General features: G+C 37.8%; 1 protein-coding gene across 5 annotated transcripts in view; it reads right to left on the reverse strand.

The window, feature by feature from the left end:
* Nucleotides 1–992: 992 nt before the first annotated feature.
* The window catches only part of LOC111518244 (polycystin-1-like protein 2), a 94,047-nt gene continuing 73,153 nt past the window's right edge, over nt 993–21,886 (reverse strand). For 4 of the 5 annotated variants that reach the window (XM_074175599.1, XM_074175598.1, XM_023174641.2 and 1 more), the window contains 4 exons: nt 17,290–17,445; nt 14,078–14,262; nt 8,017–8,243; nt 993–2,273 (listed from right to left, as the gene is read on the reverse strand). In XM_074175599.1, coding sequence (XP_074031700.1) covers nt 1,008–2,273; nt 8,017–8,243; nt 14,078–14,262; nt 17,290–17,445 — 1,834 coding nt within the window. In that variant the 3' untranslated portion in view covers nt 993–1,007. The remainder of the gene's footprint in view (nt 2,274–8,016; nt 8,244–14,077; nt 14,263–17,289; nt 17,446–21,886) is intronic. The other variant, XM_074175600.1, reaches the window with a different exon arrangement.

Consider the following 21,886-nt stretch of genomic DNA (forward strand, 5'->3'; position numbering starts at 1 on the left):
AACGGGTGGTGGAACTGCCACCTCCACTACTTCGTTGGTAGGCTGGAAAGGAGGTATAAAGTCCTGCCACCGTACTGGTCAGGCCATATCCCTCGAAGCCCCGATAAATTCGGGAGGGTGCGCTAGCATTATCAACCAACGACCACTTCTCACACCGTGGGGTAAATGTTCAGTGGGCTCGAGAATCATGTGCCCTGAGCAAGCACAAGAAAGAGAACCTTCTCTTGCGCTTGCTATTTGTACGGCTAAGATTTCTGCCTTGGTGCGGCAAGCCGGCATGATTTTAAGATTCGAGAGTATAGAGGGCATTATTCCACCAGAGATTTCAATAGTCAGAACAACGATTTCGACATAGTGGTCTCGAAAGAGAAAATCTTGGTATTCCATCAGTTTTTTCTCCTCTTTTCGGACGATATTCGTTCGCCAGGAGCTGAAAACTCCACAACAAATATCATCTTGTTATGGCGATCAAGAAGGACTTCATCAGGCTCATCAGCTAGTTTGAACCTGAAGGTGGACAAAGGCACTTCTCGTTCCCCACAACGGATTCAGTATCCCTCGTAGGACAACACCGGTGTCTCGTTAATACCGTAGGTGGTAATGTGGCACTCTCAAAACAGGATCCGAACTCCTTACAACTTCACAGGCTCCATCTTGAACCATTCTGTCATGTAGATACTCCAAACTCAAAAGTCCATGAGGTGAGTATACGTCTCTCCAGCATCCAGATGGTGCAAGGTGCTTCCTTCCATCTACGAACTGAACATCCTCTCCGTAGTCCCCTCATCGTCCGTTTCACATTTGTCTATCCCGAATTTCATACCATGCGTGTACTCTTTCATCACCCTCAAGGACTGATGGAGATCCGTTTCTCCAGAGCCATGAAGTTTGGGATCACCAGTATAAAACAAATGGGTGACATTGTGCCTACGGTTTTCTCCTTGTATATCATTATTATCATAATTATAACTGCAGGTCAAAGAAAAATACTATTCAAAATTAATCATTTATTCCTCGAATTCAAAATCAATTCTAGCTAGAGTATTCATTAGAACTGATAAATTTTCTGTCATTATATCAACTCTTCTTTGGTTACTCTCCAATAAACCCGCATAGAACGATTCTTTTTGTCTGTTTGCTTTGGAAAAGAGGACTGTCAACACCTTTTCCATCTTCAGAAATACCAAATCATCTACAATGGTTGCTTTCCCACGTTTCGCATGACTTATGAAAAAAAAATCGTTTTCCTGTGAATCCTTTCGAAAAAAATTTGCTATGATCATTTTTATCAAACTTTCAGCACCTTGCTTCAGCGTGGGTGTCCTCTTCATGTTTCTCAAGATTGCCAGCGTTACATGTACCATACCACTTGTCCTGTTTTTGGGCACTGTCAAACAATTGGCGTATCTGTGCACATCAGCTTTAGGGTATATCCATTTTCTACCCTCAGAACCGCTTTCACCCCCTCGAATTCTTGAGCTCCTCAATTTGACCTTGGCAACCCCTTTATAATACTGGTACTGTTCTTTCAAAAAATCGAAAACGTCGTAGCCTTCTTCCCTAGAATAAATCACCTGTGCCTCGGTATAGCATATCGTTATTATAGCTATATACAGGGTGAGATAAAACAGCGAAATAAGCATGTACAGACTGTAGTATAAATGATGTAAGGGAGTTTTCAGCGTCATAAACTTGAAATCTTGAAAGAAGGACAATGACATGAGGATCAGAGTAGTTGTTGAATCCAATATGTTTTTGAAATCAGAAGAGTGGTCTCCAAAAAACATTATACCCGATAGAGTAAACGCGAAAACCGTCAACATGTGGTAGAAAAATATAAGAACAATAGCTCCAAGGGATAGAGCGAAAGTTTTTTCGGCGATTTTAATGATCTGCAAGAACCTCAGCAACTTCCACAGTCTCAAAGTGGCTATAAACACTAGAACAGCTGCTAGTATTGTGAGGGCAGATTCTGCGAAGAACAGGTGAAAATAGTTGACAAACTCGTTATGCTTGGCGTTTTCTATTTTCACAAGGAAACTCTTAACCAGCATTGCTCTCTCCATATACAAAAACAGGCAAGCGATACTTATTGTTATTATAACTATATCCACTACGTGCCATAGATCCTTGAACAACATTTTTTTCTTCCTGATTATCTTGAGCACTAGTTTCACTGTTAAAATTAATACCATCGACAGGAAGCCAAAGAGTAGTATAGTTACTAATAATCCAGTTTTTTCCTTTACAAACAGCAGGCGGGCAGATTTGATCTGAAAAAGAATTGTGGTGAGTGAACAACTCTGTGATGTATGAAGTTGAGACGAAAATCAATTGAGCTCATTTTGATTCTTATCAAAGAAAACTAATCAATGAAATATCGTTCAAGTTTATGTCTGATCCTGAGAATACATAGCATATTACGTTATTTAAAAAGTTTTGTCCGTTCCAATGTCATGTGCTTTTGTAGCTACAGATCTCAATAAATATATTCTACTGTTTCTGAACTTGTCCAAGAACATATAAAAAAGTATTACAAATTATGAAATTATGAAACAACTAAAATTAATTGGCGCTCCGGGGCGAATTCATCGACTCCAGTGGCGCATTTGCTTTTTCAGCTGCAGGAACATCTGGAAAAACCTGCAGCACCACAATATCTGAAGATCTTGATCTGCCAATGTCCTCTCTTTCATAGAATGAAATGAAGGGTGCCTCCAGGGGCTCCAGTGAATTAGATATATTGCCAGAATATTTAGTGACACGACTATCATCAAACTTAAACCTTCTCTTTCAGTGGAAGAGCTTTATGGAGCAAGAGCCGAATCGATCCCTCTACGAAACCCTTCATCACTTGGAAGGATCGATTGCAGCTTGAGAAATGATTCTGAAGTAGATTCTGTGAAACATGTTCTTCCTTACAAATCAGTGGGTAGTTATCCTGAAAATATTGCGAAGAAAATTGGGTTAGATAATTTAGAAAACACTTGCTACATGAATAGCAATTGTACAAGTGTTGTTCATGATGAAAAATTTCAAGAACGTGTAATAAATGACCTCTGGGTCTGAATTGACGATCCCTATACACTACTAATGATATATAATAATTATTTTAATTATACTCGCACAAGAAAAATACACCCCCTGTATATGAGATCGTCCAGCTAAAGGTATTTATTTTTCTGATTCAGTTTGGTAGCGTGAGAGTTGCTGCCAGCAGATCAGAAAAAGTTTGAAATTCGTTCTGACCACACGGATTGAGAATTAGTGGGCGACTTGGTCAACAGGTGAAGTTTTTACCTTCCTATTTTCGCAAAGCAACGGTTTGGTTACGCCACCAATTATGTCCTCAGAGAGTGATTCGGCCACGGCTTGAATACGTGGTCTTTTGAGGGTTTGATGAAATGAAATAATATTAGCCGAGTTTCCACATTGACGTTACTCCTGACTGTTCTGGATTGAATGACTTCGTACAGTCTCGTCTTGTGTTTGTAGATCTTTTGCTGGAAAAATCCTCACTAGTTTACTTTGTAGTGAATGTTCAAGAGGTAACAAAAACTTATGTGATTTTCTTGAACTTCAACTAGCGTTTTCTAATATGACTGATAACCAATCCATCCATTGTTGAATCGTCTGGAAATATAACTATTGGAAAATCTGTTCAAATCTGTTTCGGGTGATGATCAACTGTATTGCCAAATATGTGCCAAACTATTTGATCGTTATGAGACAACAAGTATAGCTGTTACACCAGTCAATCTAATAATAACTCTCATCAAACATGACTCAACCTCAGACAGAAGCACCAAACTCTTAAGAAAGTTTGAAATAGACGAACACTTCAATATAGCAAATCACTATTATAATGTTTTGGGAAAGAAAGTTTTTGGCTGTCTACTACTCCATCTGATACAAAAAAAGGGATGAGAGAATCCCTCTATACATGAATGTGTAGATCATGCAAAGAAGTAACTTTCAGATACAAACTGAAAGAAAGTCCTCCTGAAACAGCTACTTTCATATAAACATTGAATTACACGAAAGAAAATAATTCTTTCGAAACAAATACTTCTATATGAACACTGAATTATACAGAAGATACTTTTCTCTACTCAGTTTGTATTTCAAACATTTTTTGTATCAGATGGAGTAGTAGAAAGCCAAAAACTTTCTTTCCCAAAAAATTAATCACTCCTAAAAATGTAACCCCTTCAATTCAAACTATTATAATCTTCATACAGTCATTGTTCACTGTGGTTCTGGCGTTGAATCTGGTCATTATTACGCATTAGTCAAAGACGACTGGTTTAGGTTTGTAGATGGTCGTGTCACTAAATATTCTGGCAATATCTTGAATTCATTGGAGCTTCTGGAGACACCCTACATTTTGTACGCTATACATTGATGTTTGTTTGAAGGAGATTGACAATGTTTCATGATGAATTTCACTAGTTTGGACTTCCATTGTCTACTATATAAAATGATTTGAAATCCCTGAAACAACAAAAAAAGAAGAATTAAAAATGAATAGCTAGAAATAACAATTATATTAAGCAAAATAAACCTGAAATGAAATAATAGTGGAATAAAATACAAGTAGTATAGAACAATTGAACAAAAATAAATAAAAATAAAGAAATTGAGAAAGAAAATAAAAATAAAAGTTAAGAGATTCCAAGTCACGTTAGTTCACGACGTTTCGATTGTTAGTATCTACAATCGTCTTCGGGTGATGACTGGACTGATTCCTCCGAGAGATGACTATTTATAGGTCGTTCGAGTACTTTCACTTATTCCCGCTTTCCATTTTCCGCTTCACTGGTTCCGTGGGAGATGACCGTTTGGCAGGAGTTGGCCATTTTTCGCTTGTTGATGGGTTTTCATATGTTGCGTATTTCTACGCTGGCCTGGCTGAATACGTTGTTGCTGAATTTTCTCCTGAACCAATGTTACTCTCTGTGCAAGATCTCAGCTTGGGACTACTCGATGTTGTGTTGATGGGTCCAAACATGGTCTGCTATTTCTGATTTGCTGGTTTCCCCTCGCTGTGTTTGTTTCTTGTGCTCGGCAATGCGAACATTCAATGGTCTCTTAGTTTCATCAATATAGTATTTTCCGCACTCACAGGGTATCCGGTAAATACAATTCTTGGAATTGCAGTCCGCGTTTGGTGACGTGGTTTTCGTGAGGCTGCTACGGATAGTGTTATCGGATCTGAAGCAGGTTCTGATGTTGTACTTGGAACCAATTTTTCTTATCCTCTCCGATAATCCTCTGATGTAGGGAAGTGCAAGCACTGGTTGTGACAGCTTCTCTTCCTTGCGAGGCTCTCGCTGTCTTTTAGCCAAGGTCTTTTACTGCAGTGGAATCCTCCAGTTTCCTTATTGACTAGACCGAGGCAGGAGATTTCAGTTAAAGAACAGCTGGATCGAGAACCAGTTTCAACATCTAACATCAGCAATGAAGAACGTAAAGCTCTGAACGGCCTACGTAGAGACAACACCATCAAGATCCTACCTGCAAATGAAGGAAACGCTACTGTGGTAATGGATATCGTTCTCTACGAACAGAAGATCGAAGAGGTCCTTCAAAAGGGACGATTCCCGAATATCGTACGGGACCCTACTGCATCAATCGAAAGGAAGTAGTACTAGATTTTGAAAAAACACCAAGTCTATTTTTCGAACAAGAAAAGATCATCGCTAACACCGCACCACAGTAAGCCCCCTCACTTGTATGGACTGCCCAAAATCCACAAGAAGGACGTTCCACTTAGACCGATCATCAGCTCCAGAGATTCGGCTACTCAAAACTTGTCTAGATTGGTACTTCCCTTAATACAACCATTACAAGGAAAAACATCGTCTTTTGTGAAAAATTCAAGACATTTTGTCGAACTACTAGGGTCAATTGAAGTCACACAGGAAGATAAGCTAATTAGTTTTGACGTGGAAAGCCTTTACACCAACGTTCCGGTCGAAGAAGCACTCCAACTCCTACAAAGAAAGCTATCCGAAGACGGCAACCTGAAAGAGAGAATGAATCTACCTATAGAAGTAATTATGGAATTACTAGGGTTCTGTGTACGATACTGTTATTTCCAACTGAAGGACGAATTCTTTACACAAGATGACGGACTGCCAATGGGATCGCCACTTTCACCAGTCATAGCCAACATATATATGGAGTGGTTTGAAACTCTGGCCATTGAAGAAGCCCACAAGAAACCTCGAGTCTGGTTGAGATATGTTGACGACACCTCCATAATATGGAACCATGGGAACACTGAACTAGACGCCTTCCTGAAACACATCAACAGCGTGAGACCTTCCATCACTTCCACAATGGAGAAGGAAATCCACAACGAATTGCCATTCTTAGACGTTTTGGTGAAGAGGACCGACACTAAGTGGAAAACATATGTATATCGAAAACCCACTCATACGGGACAGTATCTGAACTACAAATCCAACCACCATCAATCAACTGAAAGAGGAATCATCAAGAGTCTATTAGACCGTGCTTTCGGGCTCTGTAACACAAAGGAAGGTCTCGAGAAGGAACTAGACATCATCAAAAATGATCTTCAACGGAATGGCTACTCCAAAGCGATGGTAGAAAAAACCTTGGCTAAAAGACAGCGGGAGCCTCGCAAGGAAGAGAAGCTGCCACAACCAGTGCTTGCACTTCCCTACATCAGAGGAATATCGAAGAGGAAAAGAAGAATTGGTTCCAAGTACAACATCAGAACCTGCTTCAGATCCGGTAACACTATCCGTAGCAGCCTCACAAAAACCCGGCCACCAAACGCGGACTGCGATTCCAAGAATTGCATTTACCGGATACCCTGTGAGTGCGGAAAATCCTATATTGGTGAAACTAAGAGGCCATTGAATGTTAACATTGCCGAGCACAAGAAATACACACAGCGAGCGGAAACCAGCAAATCAGGAATAGCAGACCATGTTTGGACCCAGCAACACAACATCGAGTAGTCCCAAGCTGAGATCTTGCACAGAGAGGAACATTGATTGGTTTAGGATAAAATTCAAGGAAGCCGCATACATGTTGTCCAACAACGTATTCAGCCAGGCCAGCGTAGAAATACGCAACATATGGAAACCCATCATCAAGCGAAAAATGGCCAACTCCTGCCAAACGGTCATTTCCCACGGAACCAGTGAAGTGGAAAATGGAAAGCGGGGATAAGTGAAAGTACTTGAACGACCTAAAAATAGTCATCTCTCGGAGGAATCAGTCCAGTCATCACCCGAAGACGATTGTAGGTACTAACAATCGAAACGTCGTGAACTAACGTGACTTGAAATCTCTTAACTTTTTATTTTTATTTTATTTTTTCATTTCTTTATTTTTGTTCAATTGTTCTATTTCACTTGTATTTTATTTCACTATCATTTCATTTCAGGTTTATTTTGCTTAATATAATTGTTATTTTCAGCCATTCATTTTTAATTCTTCTTTTTTAGTTGTTTCTGGGATTTCAAATCATTTTTATATAGTAGACAATGGAAGGCCGAACTAGTGAAATTCTATACATTGATATTGTTCATTCTTTCCAAGGTTTGATTTTTGCCTCTTTTCAACTCATTGCTGTTAGATATCGCATAGCAATTTTTGGCCAATTTTTCTAAACGAATTCGAATTGTCCAGAATCGAAGCTGAATTATAAGCTCACACCCAAAAACCTGTTGATGGCAGAATCTCGTGAATAAATAATTGATGTTTTTTTATAATATAGATTGAATATCTATGCAGATTTGAATCGACTCTACGCCAGCATCAGTTGAGTCTAGATTCAAGTATAAGAAATATTATATACGAAGAGAGTTTGGCAAAGGGCTTCTCTAAGTTTCTTCCACCTCAAAATCAGGTCAGCCCAGAAATGGGCTACATGTCTACATGAATTTTCTTTCAAAACTTGATATTCAGTTCCGAAGAATAATAAAGAATTCACTTCAATTTTACACATCAGGGAATTAATTATCTATATCTTACGTTGAAGTTCGGTTCCACGAATCCGATTGCGCTTATCTCGAAACTCACGAGAACCGACTGGAAAAGATTACTATTGGAATTGTATAGAAGAAATTCTACGAAGATACAACGAGTAAATTTATCGAGCCAATTGTTGCGAAAAATATAGTTGGTGTTGATCAAGGAATTCTTCATGGTGCGGCCTAGAGTTGAAACGTAACCACCGCCAGGATATGTAGCGAACTTTCCTGAAACAAAAGAAATAAGTTTATTTCACTATGTCGAAGCTATTTCACGAGTATTTTGACCGTAGTCTGTAGGTTTTTATGCCTGACATTCAGTTACAACGCAGAAACTATACAGGGTGTAACTAAATAGGTGTAAAACATTTAGGGAGGTGATTCCCCATCGAAAAAAAGATAGGATCTTTCATATAAAGAAATTTTATTGTAGCATCTCTTGTTGAGATACAGCCCCTTAAAGGGGGTACAAAAAATTTGTATATCAATTTTTTCACAATCACTAAAAAAATACAATATTGAAAATAATCTGACGTTTTGTACTACCAAAAAGAAACTTAGCCAGGAATTTATTTGGTTGACCCCATGGTTGTAAGGAGTGGGAAACGCAACCCCTAAAATTTATTTCCAATATAACTTTTTGTCTTATTATTTGTATACCATTTAAAAATGTTTTTCCGATAGCCTGTTTCATTTAAAACAAAAAAATTTCCTTGGGTTTTTTGCCCAAAATAAACCAGTTCGCAGCAAAAAATTATTTTAGGATAAATGCAAAAATACGAAACTAATCTATCTAGCAGGTCGCTATTATCGATAGTGACAATTAAATTGGTATGACGCTGTCAGTTTGTGAATTTTCGAAATTGAATTAATACTAATTGTGTGTTATTGTTCTGTTCTTAATTTGTTACTTTGATAATTCACTTGTTATTAAAATGGCATACACAAATGAGGAAATGGCTGATATGCATTACGTTTACGGTCTGTAGCAGGGGAAAGGGTTAGAAGCTTCTAGAAGATATGCTGAAATGTATCCTCAACGGCAGTATCCTTCACATAGAATATTTGGTCGACTTCATCAACGATTACGAGAATATGGTTCATTCAACAAAAGAACGCAGGATTGTGGTCGCCATCTAGAAGTACGAACACTACAGCTTGAGGAAGCAGTACTCAATTTGATTGAAGAACAACCTACTACCAGTACTAGAGAGATTGCTTTCCATATGACGGTATTTCGAATTTTAAAGGAACAACTCTTATACCCTTACCATCTGCAACGAGTACAGGCACTGTTACCGAGAGACTTTCCGAACCGTCTTGAATGGTCTTATGGTATTATAGGTTCGGGAGGTATTAGGTATACCTACTTGAGATGTCTGGATATTTAACAAAAAAAAAAATCTAAAAATTTTGTTAAAGGTAGAACGTTCTCCAGTGACCTCTTTTTTGAAGAAAGTAATGTCCAAGATACACGGCAGCTATACTGCCAAAAGATTATTCTGGAAGTCGTCGAGAACAAAATAAAAATAAAACCAATGGAACACATGTATAATAGCCGTAGAAAAAATTCAATTCTAGCTCCTAGATGCCAAACATTGGTAGGTCAAAGACACTGTAATTATCTTGGCCCAAAGATCTGGAGCATAGTACCGGAAAAAATACAACTCAATAATAAACAAAATAAATCCAAATTTCAGGAAGAACTGAAAAATTGCCTCTGAAATTCTGATCGAACTCTGTTTTATCAAATTATTAACAGCAACCTTTCTAAAAAATAAAAACCCCTGTAGAATGAACTCAATAAAAAATACTTAATTTCAATCCCATCATGTCCTTATGTGTTTCATATTATCTATATAGTTTTATATGCTAATTCCTTTTCATCAGTTTATATCTATTCATTGTATTGTATTCAATTCATTATAGTTAACAGTTTATATCTATTCATTGTATATAATACTCTTAGATACATAATTTTTAGTTTAGTTATAGTTTCGAATTTGGCAATATCACGCACAAGGAACATTTTTTCGAAAATGTTGCTTCTGTGATGCCTACGTTTATTTACCAAATCTTTGTTATATACATGTGGTGAATAAACATTTTTTTTTCAATTATTATTCTGGCATCGACTACTGAGGTCATTAGCCATTTTGTAGTATACGATAAATGTTTATATTTTGTTGAAAAGGTCTGTTGCTTTCAGAAAGTTCAAAACATTTCTTATAGCTTTGGTACTGAGGCAAGTTCTGGTATTATCCGGTAAGTTATATCGTTGTAGATCGGCTTCATATTGGTAGCATTCTAAGAGAAGGTGTTTAACCGTCGTCATAGTTTGGAAATTTTCACAGTATGGTTGTCTTTGTCTTCTCAGTATATAAGAGGATGTTAAGTCCGTATTTCCTATCCTAAGTCGTGTTATTATGACTTGTTCTCTTCTCGTTAGCCCTTATGGAAGTATTATGGCTGCAATATCAGGTTTGATACCTTCCAATTTTGAATCGTTGTTTGTCCATTCGTGTTGCCATGTGTTGAGTATTGAGTTTTTTATGAATATTTTTGTGTCATTTGGACTCACAGGTATATTCAGATCGACATTAATCTCAGTAGCAGCTCTTGCTGCAGCGTCAGCTTTCTCATTACCATCAATTCACATATGACTAGGAACCCAAACAAATATGATCGATTTTCCTTTGGACTGGAGACAACTCATCAGTGTTAAGATTCTTTGTACCAACAGATGTTTACTGAAAGAGTTTTCAATTGCTTGAATAAAACTTAGAGAGTCTGTGCAAATAATAATAAACATTATTATTATTATTTTTTCACCGTAGTGTGCGCTGGTCAGGCCCTATCCCCCGAAGCCCCGATACATTTGGGAGGGCGCGCCAGCATTATCAACCAATGACCACTCTCCACACCGTGGGGTAAGTGATCATTGGGTCCAAGATTTATTATTATCATTATTATTATTATTATTTTCACCGTAGTGTGCGCTGGTCAGGCCCTATCTCCCGAAGCCCCGATACATTCACGAGGGCGCCCCAGCATTATCAACCAATGACCACTACCCACACCCTGAGGTAAGTGATAATTGGGTCCGAGAATCATGTGCTCTGAGCAAGCGGAATGTGTCAAGAATGACAGTCTTCTGCATCTGCGCGGCTAAGATTTCTGCCTCAGTGCGGCAAGCCGGTATGATTTTAAGATTCGAGAGTAGAGAGGACATCATTCCACCAAGGACTCCAATAATCAGAACAGCCATCTTGACCGAGTGATAATTATTAATATTATTATTATTTTCTGATAAAAATGACTTTATTGTTTTTCGAAATTTTCCCCTTGATTCCAAACAGTGCATCATGATTCCCCTTGATGATCAATACACTTTTACATTCATTCAAACCATTTGTCAAAGCAATTTTTCCATTCCTACTGAGACACCTTCAAAACATGGTTTTTGAACGCTTCAACTGCTTCTTCGACGCTAGTAATTCGTGGACTACGCAGTTCACCTTTGATATTCGGAAACAAAAAGAAGTCATTGGGTGCCAAATCAGGACTGTACGGAAGATAAACCATCAATTCGATGACTCCCGGCAAACAAATAGTTGTGTAGTATCACTCAGAATTGACCATTCTATGAAAACTATAAGAGAAAGTCTAAGGTCATCTAAGGACCCCAGAGAACCTTTAGTAACATCCGGGGTATACCAGATTCATTATAGCTGCGGGTCGGTCTAAATTGGAACATCTGAACACAAGAGAAATCGTCGGCTCGGACAAACCACACAAATCAGCTGTAGCCGTACATGCTGCCACATAATATCATTCAAAGATATAGTAATACTTGATAAAACTCAAAATTACTAACCAAGAGTATAGTGTGCAAAACCCAAATTGAATAAATTCATTATTTTGGTTACGGTACATATTTAAACAAAATCCGGAAACATATTGAATTTAAATTGTAATTTGACATACCTCAACGGAAGAATGTTACCCCTACCTTCAACCCCCGTTGAATGACAGGTACAACCCCCAATTTTTTAAATGAGGAGCATAGGTTTGTGATATATCGTTCGAAAGATCTCTTCATTGTCGGTTCCGAAATGTTATCGTTTTCGGATTTATTGTAATAATTAAGATAAAATAAATTAAAACCATGTGGTTACCGAAATTCGATAAAATAAAATCGAAACTTATTGCAATATAGGTACTCAAAACCTATTTCATGTTGAGGTATTGATAATAAGAAAGTAAAAAATAAAAAAAAAACATCAATCAATACAGTTATTGTATTATTTTCACTATAAGGGTTTTACAAAAACCGCGAAACGTGTTTCACTATACAATAGCTTCTTCAACCATAACTTCAAACAGTTATACTTGAAGAAGCTATTGTATAGCGAAACACGTGTCGCGGTTTTTGTAAAACCCTTATAGTGAAAATCATACAAATTTCGACTTCTGAGGGTTGTCGTTTGTAAAAGTTCGACAGCTGGTTGACTGAAAAACATATTTTAAAAAGAAATGATTGACTTGTTGGATAACAATATCATCCAATTAGGAGACGTTATGTTTTCTGATGAGTGTAATTTGTCTCTCAACGGTCATGCTAACCGGCAAAATTGCCGCTACTGGTCAACAAAATATCCTCACTGGATGAGACAAGAACACAAGCAATACCCTCAAAAGGTTAATGTTTGGGCAGGGATTGTAGGAAACCATATTATTGGTCCCTTTTCCATTGAGGGCAAATTGAATGGCGATAATTATTTGGCACTACTTCAAAATGATGTCATTCCAAGTTTAGCAAATTCATATCTTGATCCAGGACATCCTCAAGTTCCAGTGAATTACGATATGGTTTCAGCAGGATGAAGCATTACCAAGTTAATGTCCGGCAATACCTCGATACAACACTTCCCAATGGGTGGCTAGGGTGGCGAGGATCGATTGAATGGCCGGCGCGATCACCTGATCTTTCATCACTAGATTTTTTTTCATAGGGAAATGTAAAGAGCCATGTCTACCAAACTGAACTTTCAGAACGAATAACGCTTGCGATTAGGTCGGTCACACCTGATATGTCAAATAATGTTAGAATACAGTTTTATTTTGAGATCGATAACATTTTTGAACCGAGAATGAAGAGATCTTTCAAATGATGTATCACAAACCTATACTTCCCTTTTAAAAAATTGGTGGTTCTACCTGTCATTCGGAGGGGGCTGAAGGTGGGAGTGGTATTTTTACGTTGAAAAATGTCAAATTATAATTTACATTTGACGTGTTTCGGGATTTTTTAAAAATATGTACGATAACCAAAATAATGAATTTATTCCATTTGTCTTTCACACACTGCATAAAGAGGCAATAGGAATTGAAAAACTCAGGGATAATTTCAAAATAAAAGAAAATGCGATTGACATCAATAAAAACTGGCTATCTGCCCTGCTTGTCTGGCTATCAGTGGTGCCATCGGTACCACACCGTCAGCGGTCATGGTGATCCTTCTAGATCTACCTCCTCTCCACATTTTTCTGGAAAGAGAGGCTAGATGGACTGCATACAGACTTGTGCACATTACCAATTGCACAAATCAATTCAATGCAGAGTGCAACAGACTGTTGGTTGACATTGGAAGTCACATCATTCTGGAAATGACCTCTGACTTTATGCCTCCAACTGTCAACTATGGACTGCCTTATAAAGTACTATTCCCGAGTAGAGAGGACAGAATCCTGCGGGAGAAGGAAATATTAAGAGCAGATATTTGTTGGTACACATATGAATCAAAAACACCTTACGGTTCTGGTGCAGGTGTTTTCAGTCGCAGACCCAGGACAGAGTTTTCTACCTGCCTGGGATCTTATGCGACTGTATTTCTCAGAAACGAAGCAACCCCGGACATATGTTCATGAGAACTGTTTTTCTTGAAACGACCTCACGAATTACCCTCTGAAGTTTTGTATCGTAATTAAGAAACACCCTGCATATTGACAAAAAAGTTTTTTTTTTTTTTTCAAAAACTGTAGTTCCAATTTCATTCTCACCAATATAACTCAAGCTGCCAGTTGCATAGTAACTATTGTAGTTCCAAACTGAGTCCATTCTTGCAAACTCATCAGAGTTCGAGTCATATCCCCATCCTTCGCTGAAATCACGATATTCCGGTCCGTTAGAAAATTGGTGTATGCAGCTGTTGGTGAGGAATTCCATCGGTGGTACTACTATACAACTGAAATATTCGAAAGCAAAGCGGTCGTGAATGCATTTCCAAAATAATAATCGAATTGAAAGGGATAAAGAGACAGAGAGAGAGACAGAGAGAGAGAGAGAGAGAATATACTTTATTGTCATAAGAGTAATCTTGTAGAAAAAGTTTCACTTAATCTTTAATACAGTTTTTATGTAGGAACAAAGTGCATTTGAATTGATCAATTTTCATTTAATACATAAAATCAGTTTGTATATACAGTGTCATCCCCAAAGTATGCACCATATGGAAAACTTATTTGTTGAGGGTTTTTCGACAAAATGTTATTCTTGATAAAAGTTTGTGCATCCCCAAAAACCAAACATGCACCAACAAAATACAGTGAAGCAAACGTAATATATGAGAAGCCTTCAAATATTTGATTTTGAGACAAGTGTATAGTACTATTATTTTAAAAAATATCGGGAAATGTTATTCGAAAAAGTTGTTCAGCATAAAAAAATACATCTGGATTTGAAGTCATGGTCATCCAAGTGAAGTTTAATTTTTTTACGGACATTTTTTTTGAGGACTAGGAATCACACAACTATGGTGTTAGCCACGTTCAATTTTTTTGAAGAGTAAAATAATTTTCAAAGTTTTTGGTGCAAACTTATATTTATCATTTGTTAACACCGAAAATTACTCAAAATTATACAGTACTGTAACAAGAACTTGATATTCAATAATATCAAATCGCGAAACATCAAAATAAAATAGGTATTTCGGAACAAACTTGTTGATTTTCTGGAGATGTAACCTGGTTTTGGAGAATAGAAACTTTCTCTCCAGATTCCAAGCAGGATTCCGAAAATTTCGTTCGACTTTAGATCCACTGTCTTGTTTGGAACATGAAATACAGTCCAGCTTCGTCAAACAAAAACATCTAACAGCTATATTTTTTGATATTGAGAAAGCTTTCGATCTCACGTGGAGATATGGGGTACTGAGAACTTTGCATGAATGGGGATTCAGAGGCTATCTGCCGCTTTTTCTACAACAGTTTCTCAATGACAGGAAATTCAGGACTAGAATTCAAGAAGCTATATCAAACCCTCGAGATATGGAGAATGGTATACCCCAAGGTTCTACATTGAGTGTCACTCTGTTTGCAATTGCCATAAACGGCATAATAGAAGTAGTAGAAGGTCCAGTGAAAATAACTGCATATGTGGATGATCTAGCTATATTCTATTCGTATTCAGTCACTTCTGATGCTGAGGAGAAACTTCAGAACACCATAAATGAGCTTCACAGCAGAGCACACAGTACAGGTCTCAAATTCTCAGCAAGCAAAACAAAGGCGATTCACTTTTGTAGAAAGCGAAAACTTCATGATAATCCCAACCTCAACATGAATGGAATACCTATACAGTTTGAAAACAAAATAAAACTCTTGGGGATGATATTTGACTCTGAACTGAATTGGGGAGCTCACCTAGATAATTTGATGGAAAGATGCCATAAACTACTGAATATAATAAAAGCTCTTGCAGGAATCAAATGGGGAGCAGACCATGAAATTCTGCTGAATGTTTATCGCAGCCTTATTCTCTCTCGAATGGATTATGGTAGTGTAGTATACTCCTCGGCCAGACCAACACGATTGAAAACTCTGAACATACTTCAAAATAATTCTCTGAGACTGATAACGGTATGTTTCAGAACGAGTCCTGTAATATCACTCCCTCACTTCCACTCCTCTTGAATTTCGAAGAAAGAGACTTCTTTCAAACTATGCTGTGAAAATATACTGTCAACCTAACCACCCTAATTATATCTTCTTCAATGACAAAATCCATGATTTATTTCTACAAAAACCAACGGCAACCAGACCAACAGGTACACGCATAAAAGAACAACGTATTATCCCAGATTCGAGAGTTTTCACGCTCGCTCTCCCGGAGTTCCCTCCATGGAAACTGGCTAATATATATTGCAATGTTTCGGGAAGTGAAATAAAAAAGTCAGAATTGAATTCACAACAACACAAACTGAACCATTACAATAACATCAGTAAATTTCCAAACTACTGCAAAACATATACTGATGGATCAAAGACCGAGTATGGGGTAGGCTGTGCATTCCTTGTAGATGGACACCTCCATAGCTGGTCGATGCACTCAACAACCAGCGTTTACACAGCAAAATTATACGCTATATAACAGTCTTTATTATTCTGTGAATTCGCACGTAACGAAACTCATTTCCTAATTTGTACCGACTCATTGAGTTCCATAAGATCATTCCAAAATAAATTTACTCTTGACCCCCTTGTAAGGAGTATTCTTGCCAGAATTCGAATTATGAAGGAAAGCGGTAGAACTGTCAGCTTCATGTGGGTGCCTAGTCATTGTGGCATAACGAACAACGAGGATGTGGATAAGGCAGCTAGAATGATTGCTAACTCTAACGAATATGAAGATGTACCACTCCACTTAGAAGATCTGAAGAATTTTAATAAAACCAAAGAAATATCTGACTGGCAGAACGCCCGTGTACTACACGTGCACGAGCGTTCACAAAAGTCAAAACGGACGTCTGCAGTCAACTTGCTGCTGATCTCCGCCGAAATGTCATCTCGGCATCCGCCGTACACTACCCACAAACTTGCAGTCGTACCCAACCGCGTACACGTGGTGTACTTTTTCTCATATTGGTCTCACAGCATTCAATTTTTAATGTCGGTTGCCTCAACTGCAAGTGCGGTTTATATAACCGCAAAAATGTGGTGTGGTCAACCGCGTAAATGTTGTGGTTGCCTCAACTGCAAATATGTGGTCCGCGTACGGCCGGACTTAGAGACAGGCGATTTGAATCACATCAACTCTTTACTTTCATCATATCGATGGATATGATTTTAGTTATATCATTTGCATTGTCCGATTGCTAAAAAATGGTAGTATATTCTAAATGAACTGTTTACAAAGATGTATATTATAAAACTCCCCCAAAAATAAACTCCTTTAAATTCTACCAATGAAATGATACTGACAAAAATAATATTACCTGATATTGTTTGATCTCAACTGTCGAAGTCGAGCAATGCCAATATACTTATTATTTTGGTCAATGGTCATACCGGGCTCTTTGGTCACATATCTGCCATACCATTGGAGAGATTGCATGGAGAAAACCACTGTGTTTGTGATGTACTCCTCAATTCTGGAATAGAGGGTTTCAAAGTCAATCAAAATTGACATAAATATATTTACAATAAAACTAATTTTCGAAACACACTAGGTTCTGGTATTTCAATTGAGATATTGAAATTTCTGGATATCTTATACAGGGTGTTCCAAATTAAGTTGGTACCATTGCCAACTCCGTTATCATTGATGATAAGAATTCGGTTAAATGGGAAAACTAGAGCATTTTAATGACTTCTTCGATGCTAAAAAAAATAACATCCGCGTTTTTTAAATTTTTCATGAAATGCTATTTTTTGAAATGTTACACCCTATATTTCATCATGCATTGGTGCAAGGCGCTTTTATGAGGTACCCCGCTCTTGAGGAGACGACTCAGTCGTTTCCTGGCTGCACCACCAAAACTTTTTTTAAGGTTCAGTTATTGGATCAGGAGTTGGGGAGTTGAGAAGCTCTTGCTCCTGAACAAAATTTACAGGGAGGTCTGTTGGAGTCGTAAACTCGACATCCATCTTTTCTGTAGACTCGCTTCTGAACTGAATTTACAGGGAGGTCTGTTGGAGTCGTAAAATCGACATCTATCTTTTCTGTAGATTCGCTTCTGAACTGAATTTACAGGAAGGTCTGTTGGAGTCGTAAAATCGACATCCATCTCCTCTGTAGACTCGCTCCTGAACTGAATTTACAGGGAGGTATGTTGGAGTCGTAAACTCGACATCCATCTTTTCTGTAGACTCGCTTCTGAACTGAATTTACAGGGAGGTCTGTTGGAGTCGTAAAATCGACATCTATCTTTTCTGTAGATTCGCTTCTGAACTGAATTTACAGGAAGGTCTGTTGGAGTCGTAAAATCGACATCCATCTCCTCTGTAGACTCGCTCCTGAACTGAATTTACAGGGAGGTATGTTGGAGTCGTAAACTCGACATCCATCTTTTCTGTAGACTCGCTTCTGAACTGAATTTACAGGGAGGTCTGTAGGAGTCGTAAAATCGACATCCATCTCCTCTGTAAACTCGCTCCTGAACTGAATTTACAGGGAGGTCAGTTGGAGTCGTAAACTTGACATCCACCTCGTCTATAGACTCTGCGTCAGAAATAATTTTTAAGTTTTCTCTGACCATAAAAGTCCCACTAGTAGCTAGGGAAAGAAGGTCAATCACGGCAGAGCCCTGCATTACCGTGACAAGGCGATGCTACGACGAGAGGGTGCCCGGTACCTCGAAGGTTCCATAGAGACAGCTGATAGGCTCAATGTCATTCATCCTCTCGGCACGGATACACACGGATTAGGCCATCGTTGGGATGTCATTCAGTTAGGGAATAACTGAACCACAAGTGATTCTATCATTCGCGTATCCAGGGGTACTAGGTAGAAGCAGGCATCCGATGGTCGGTTTGCTTAACCCACACATCCCAAGCCAATGCACTTGCCAAAAACAGCATGCACAGTGGTTCAGGCAGTGAAAGATGAACAAGGACAGCCTACCCGCCTGGTATCAATTTATAAAACAACTTTAATCTTAATGCCATTCTACTGGCCGTATTTATTGTGTGAATCAAGAAATCAAAATATATCTGCTATATAATCATAACCTTGAAGCCGTTTTTGTATAGAACAGAAAATCCTCGTGCGTCGTATTAATGCGGCTGGAGAAAAATGTGTTTGATTCGATAAAACATAATAATTATGAGTAATCAAGTTGCCTTGAATCTTTGTGGAAATACTATTTGTCAAATATTCTCAAGTATATCATGATAATGTCATAAATTATTGTAACTGTCAACTACTGTTCGCATATTTCTCGAACTGCCGTTTTCTCATCAAGAAAAATGTTAGAATGTTAGAAATGTAAGAGCATTCCAATACTACAGTAATTCGTTCCCCGATCGTGAGTTACCTAATCGGCGTTTTTTTTGCTGTGCTTCATTGTCGATTCAGGAGCAATGAAAAAGTTTTTGAGAAGAGGATAATTTAAAAACGTTTTGTAACATCTGAAGATAAAGAAATTGACGTTTTAGCCTAGTATAAGGCAAATCCAAATAATTCCATCAGAGATTTATCTAGAGAAATAGCTGTTCCACCGTCTGTTATTCAACGAATTCCGAAGAAACATAGGATTTCACCTCATAAGTGAAAACCAGTGCAAACACTAGAACTTGTCACCCTGAGAGACGATTGGGTTTTTGTCGGTGATCTACGAAAAAATGCAGGCAAGATCCAAACTTCTATAGAAATATTATATGGATCGATGGTGCTAACTTTTCAAATTGTGGGATGAATAATAGAAAGAATTTTCATTATTGGAGGTGACAGAATCCATTTCTAGTCCATCCCCACAATCCGCAAAAACGATTTAGAATTAACGTATAGTGTGGTCTATTTAGAGGCAGAATTATCGGTCCATTTTCTACCATGGTTCTTTGAACGGACCCCGTTACAATAATTCATTAACAAGAGTGATGGAAGAGTTTTTCGATGATCTTGATCTGGAGGCTCGTCAGATGATCTATTTTCAGCAGGATGGAGCATCAGCACCAAATTTCAGTGGAGTGGAAAGAATGTTGCGAGACTTTTTTGGAAACAGATGAATTGCTACAAATGGTCCTGTTAAGTGGCCTCCTCGTTAAACAGACATAATACCTCTAGATATTTATTTTTGTGGATTTCTGAAAAATGAGGTGTACAAAATAGAACATAATGTGAATGAACTGAAATATTATATTGAAATTATCATTGATAGAATTGATGGCCCAATTGTGTTGAAAGCAACACGTAGTATCAAGATAAGGGCCCAAATATGTGTTCAACAAGAAGGCGGAGTTTTTGAATATTTACTCGATATTTTATAGCTCTTTATTCGCCAAAACAAATAGATTTTTGTACTAGTGAAATAAATATTTCTACATAAATCGTTCATTTAAACTTTAGGAAGAAAAGTAATTTGAGCTTTGTTGTTGAGAATATTGTTACGAATCGAAATGAATAATAAAATATGTATTTCATGAAATATTTTGGAAACGCGAATGTAATTTTTGATTAATTTTGGTATCGAGAAAGCGATAAAAAATGCTACTAATTTGCCCATTTAACCGAATTCGTAGCATCAATAATAATGGAGTAGGCATTGGTGCTGACTCAATTTGGAACACTCTGTATATATTGGTAGTCAAGGTGGAGTTTGTTGTCTTATTGAGTTGGGGTCTAGTCAATATCATAATCAAATGAAAAAGAATGAACTTTAAACATTTAAGCCAGTCTCGAATATACCTACACAGTAGGTTGAATGGACTGACGCCTATCAGAAAACAACTACTCCCCTGGCTAATACCACGCAGGGCGTTGAATTATATCCGACAGGCGTCAGTGCAGAAATCTTCACAGAAAATTTCCTGCATATGCAATTGGCAATGCAACTGAAAGAGTTAACTTTCAATTTTGGAACGGGCACACTTGCAGACCGGTTTCGGGCTCATTACCCACTCATCAGTGCAAGATAGTGGCCATCATCGACCTTAAGTCAATGATATTCCATAATTGAAAATCGGAATTCTTTCAGAGTATTTCATTCCTCTTCCTAAGTTGGAGCGAACAACATGATGTCACTCCATCCAGTGGATGAGGTACTAACCAACTGCATATCCGAAATTTGCTAATGAGCCCAAAATCGGTCTGCAAGTGTGCCCGTTCCAAAATTGAAGGTCGACTCTTTCAGTTATATTGCTAATTGCATATGCAGGAATAAACTTCTGTGAAGAATCCTGCACTGACACCTATCGGATATAATTCAACGCCCTGCGTGGTATTAGCCAGGGGAGTAGATGTTTTCTGATAGGCGTCAGTCCATTCAACCTACTGTGTAGGTATATTCGAGACTAACTTGAACGTTTAAAGTTCATTTCTTTAGATTTGTTTACTGCCTGTCTTCAAGCATATCACACTGATTAATAAGAAACTATCATAATCATAATATTAAGTTGAACCTGTGAGTTCCTGCAGGAACATTTATGTGAAGTTTCAATATTTAGTCACAATCATTTGTGCAAAATGAGAAATAACACTTTTTATGTTTTTACCACTTTCATTTGTAACTAATGTTAGTTACTAAAGTTTCGTCCGATGGGGACATTTTCATACTAACACAATAAACTCAACGTTAATTACGGATAAAAATGGATGGTAAAGAACGAAAGTATTATTTCTCATTTTTGATGAGGATCTCCTACCACGTAGTAACGGCTACATCCATCAATTTATTGGAACAATCATATTTGTATATTCGATTTCCTTCATTCAATTTGATGAAATTGAAACAGTGATTGAAATTGTGATAATGATGGAGGCCCTGATGATTCGAAAATAATGACACCCAGATGTTAATTTCATAGCTGTCAGTTTCGTCACTCTTATAAAGAAGTGTTTTGTTGCTGTAAATATCTTGACCTAGCTCTCATTTC

This window comes from Leptinotarsa decemlineata, unplaced genomic scaffold, assembly GCF_025532065.1.
Source record: "Leptinotarsa decemlineata unplaced genomic scaffold, Ldec_3_MD MMD2_tig00001064_RagTag_RagTag, whole genome shotgun sequence".
Classification (NCBI taxonomy): domain Eukaryota; kingdom Metazoa; phylum Arthropoda; class Insecta; order Coleoptera; family Chrysomelidae; genus Leptinotarsa; species Leptinotarsa decemlineata.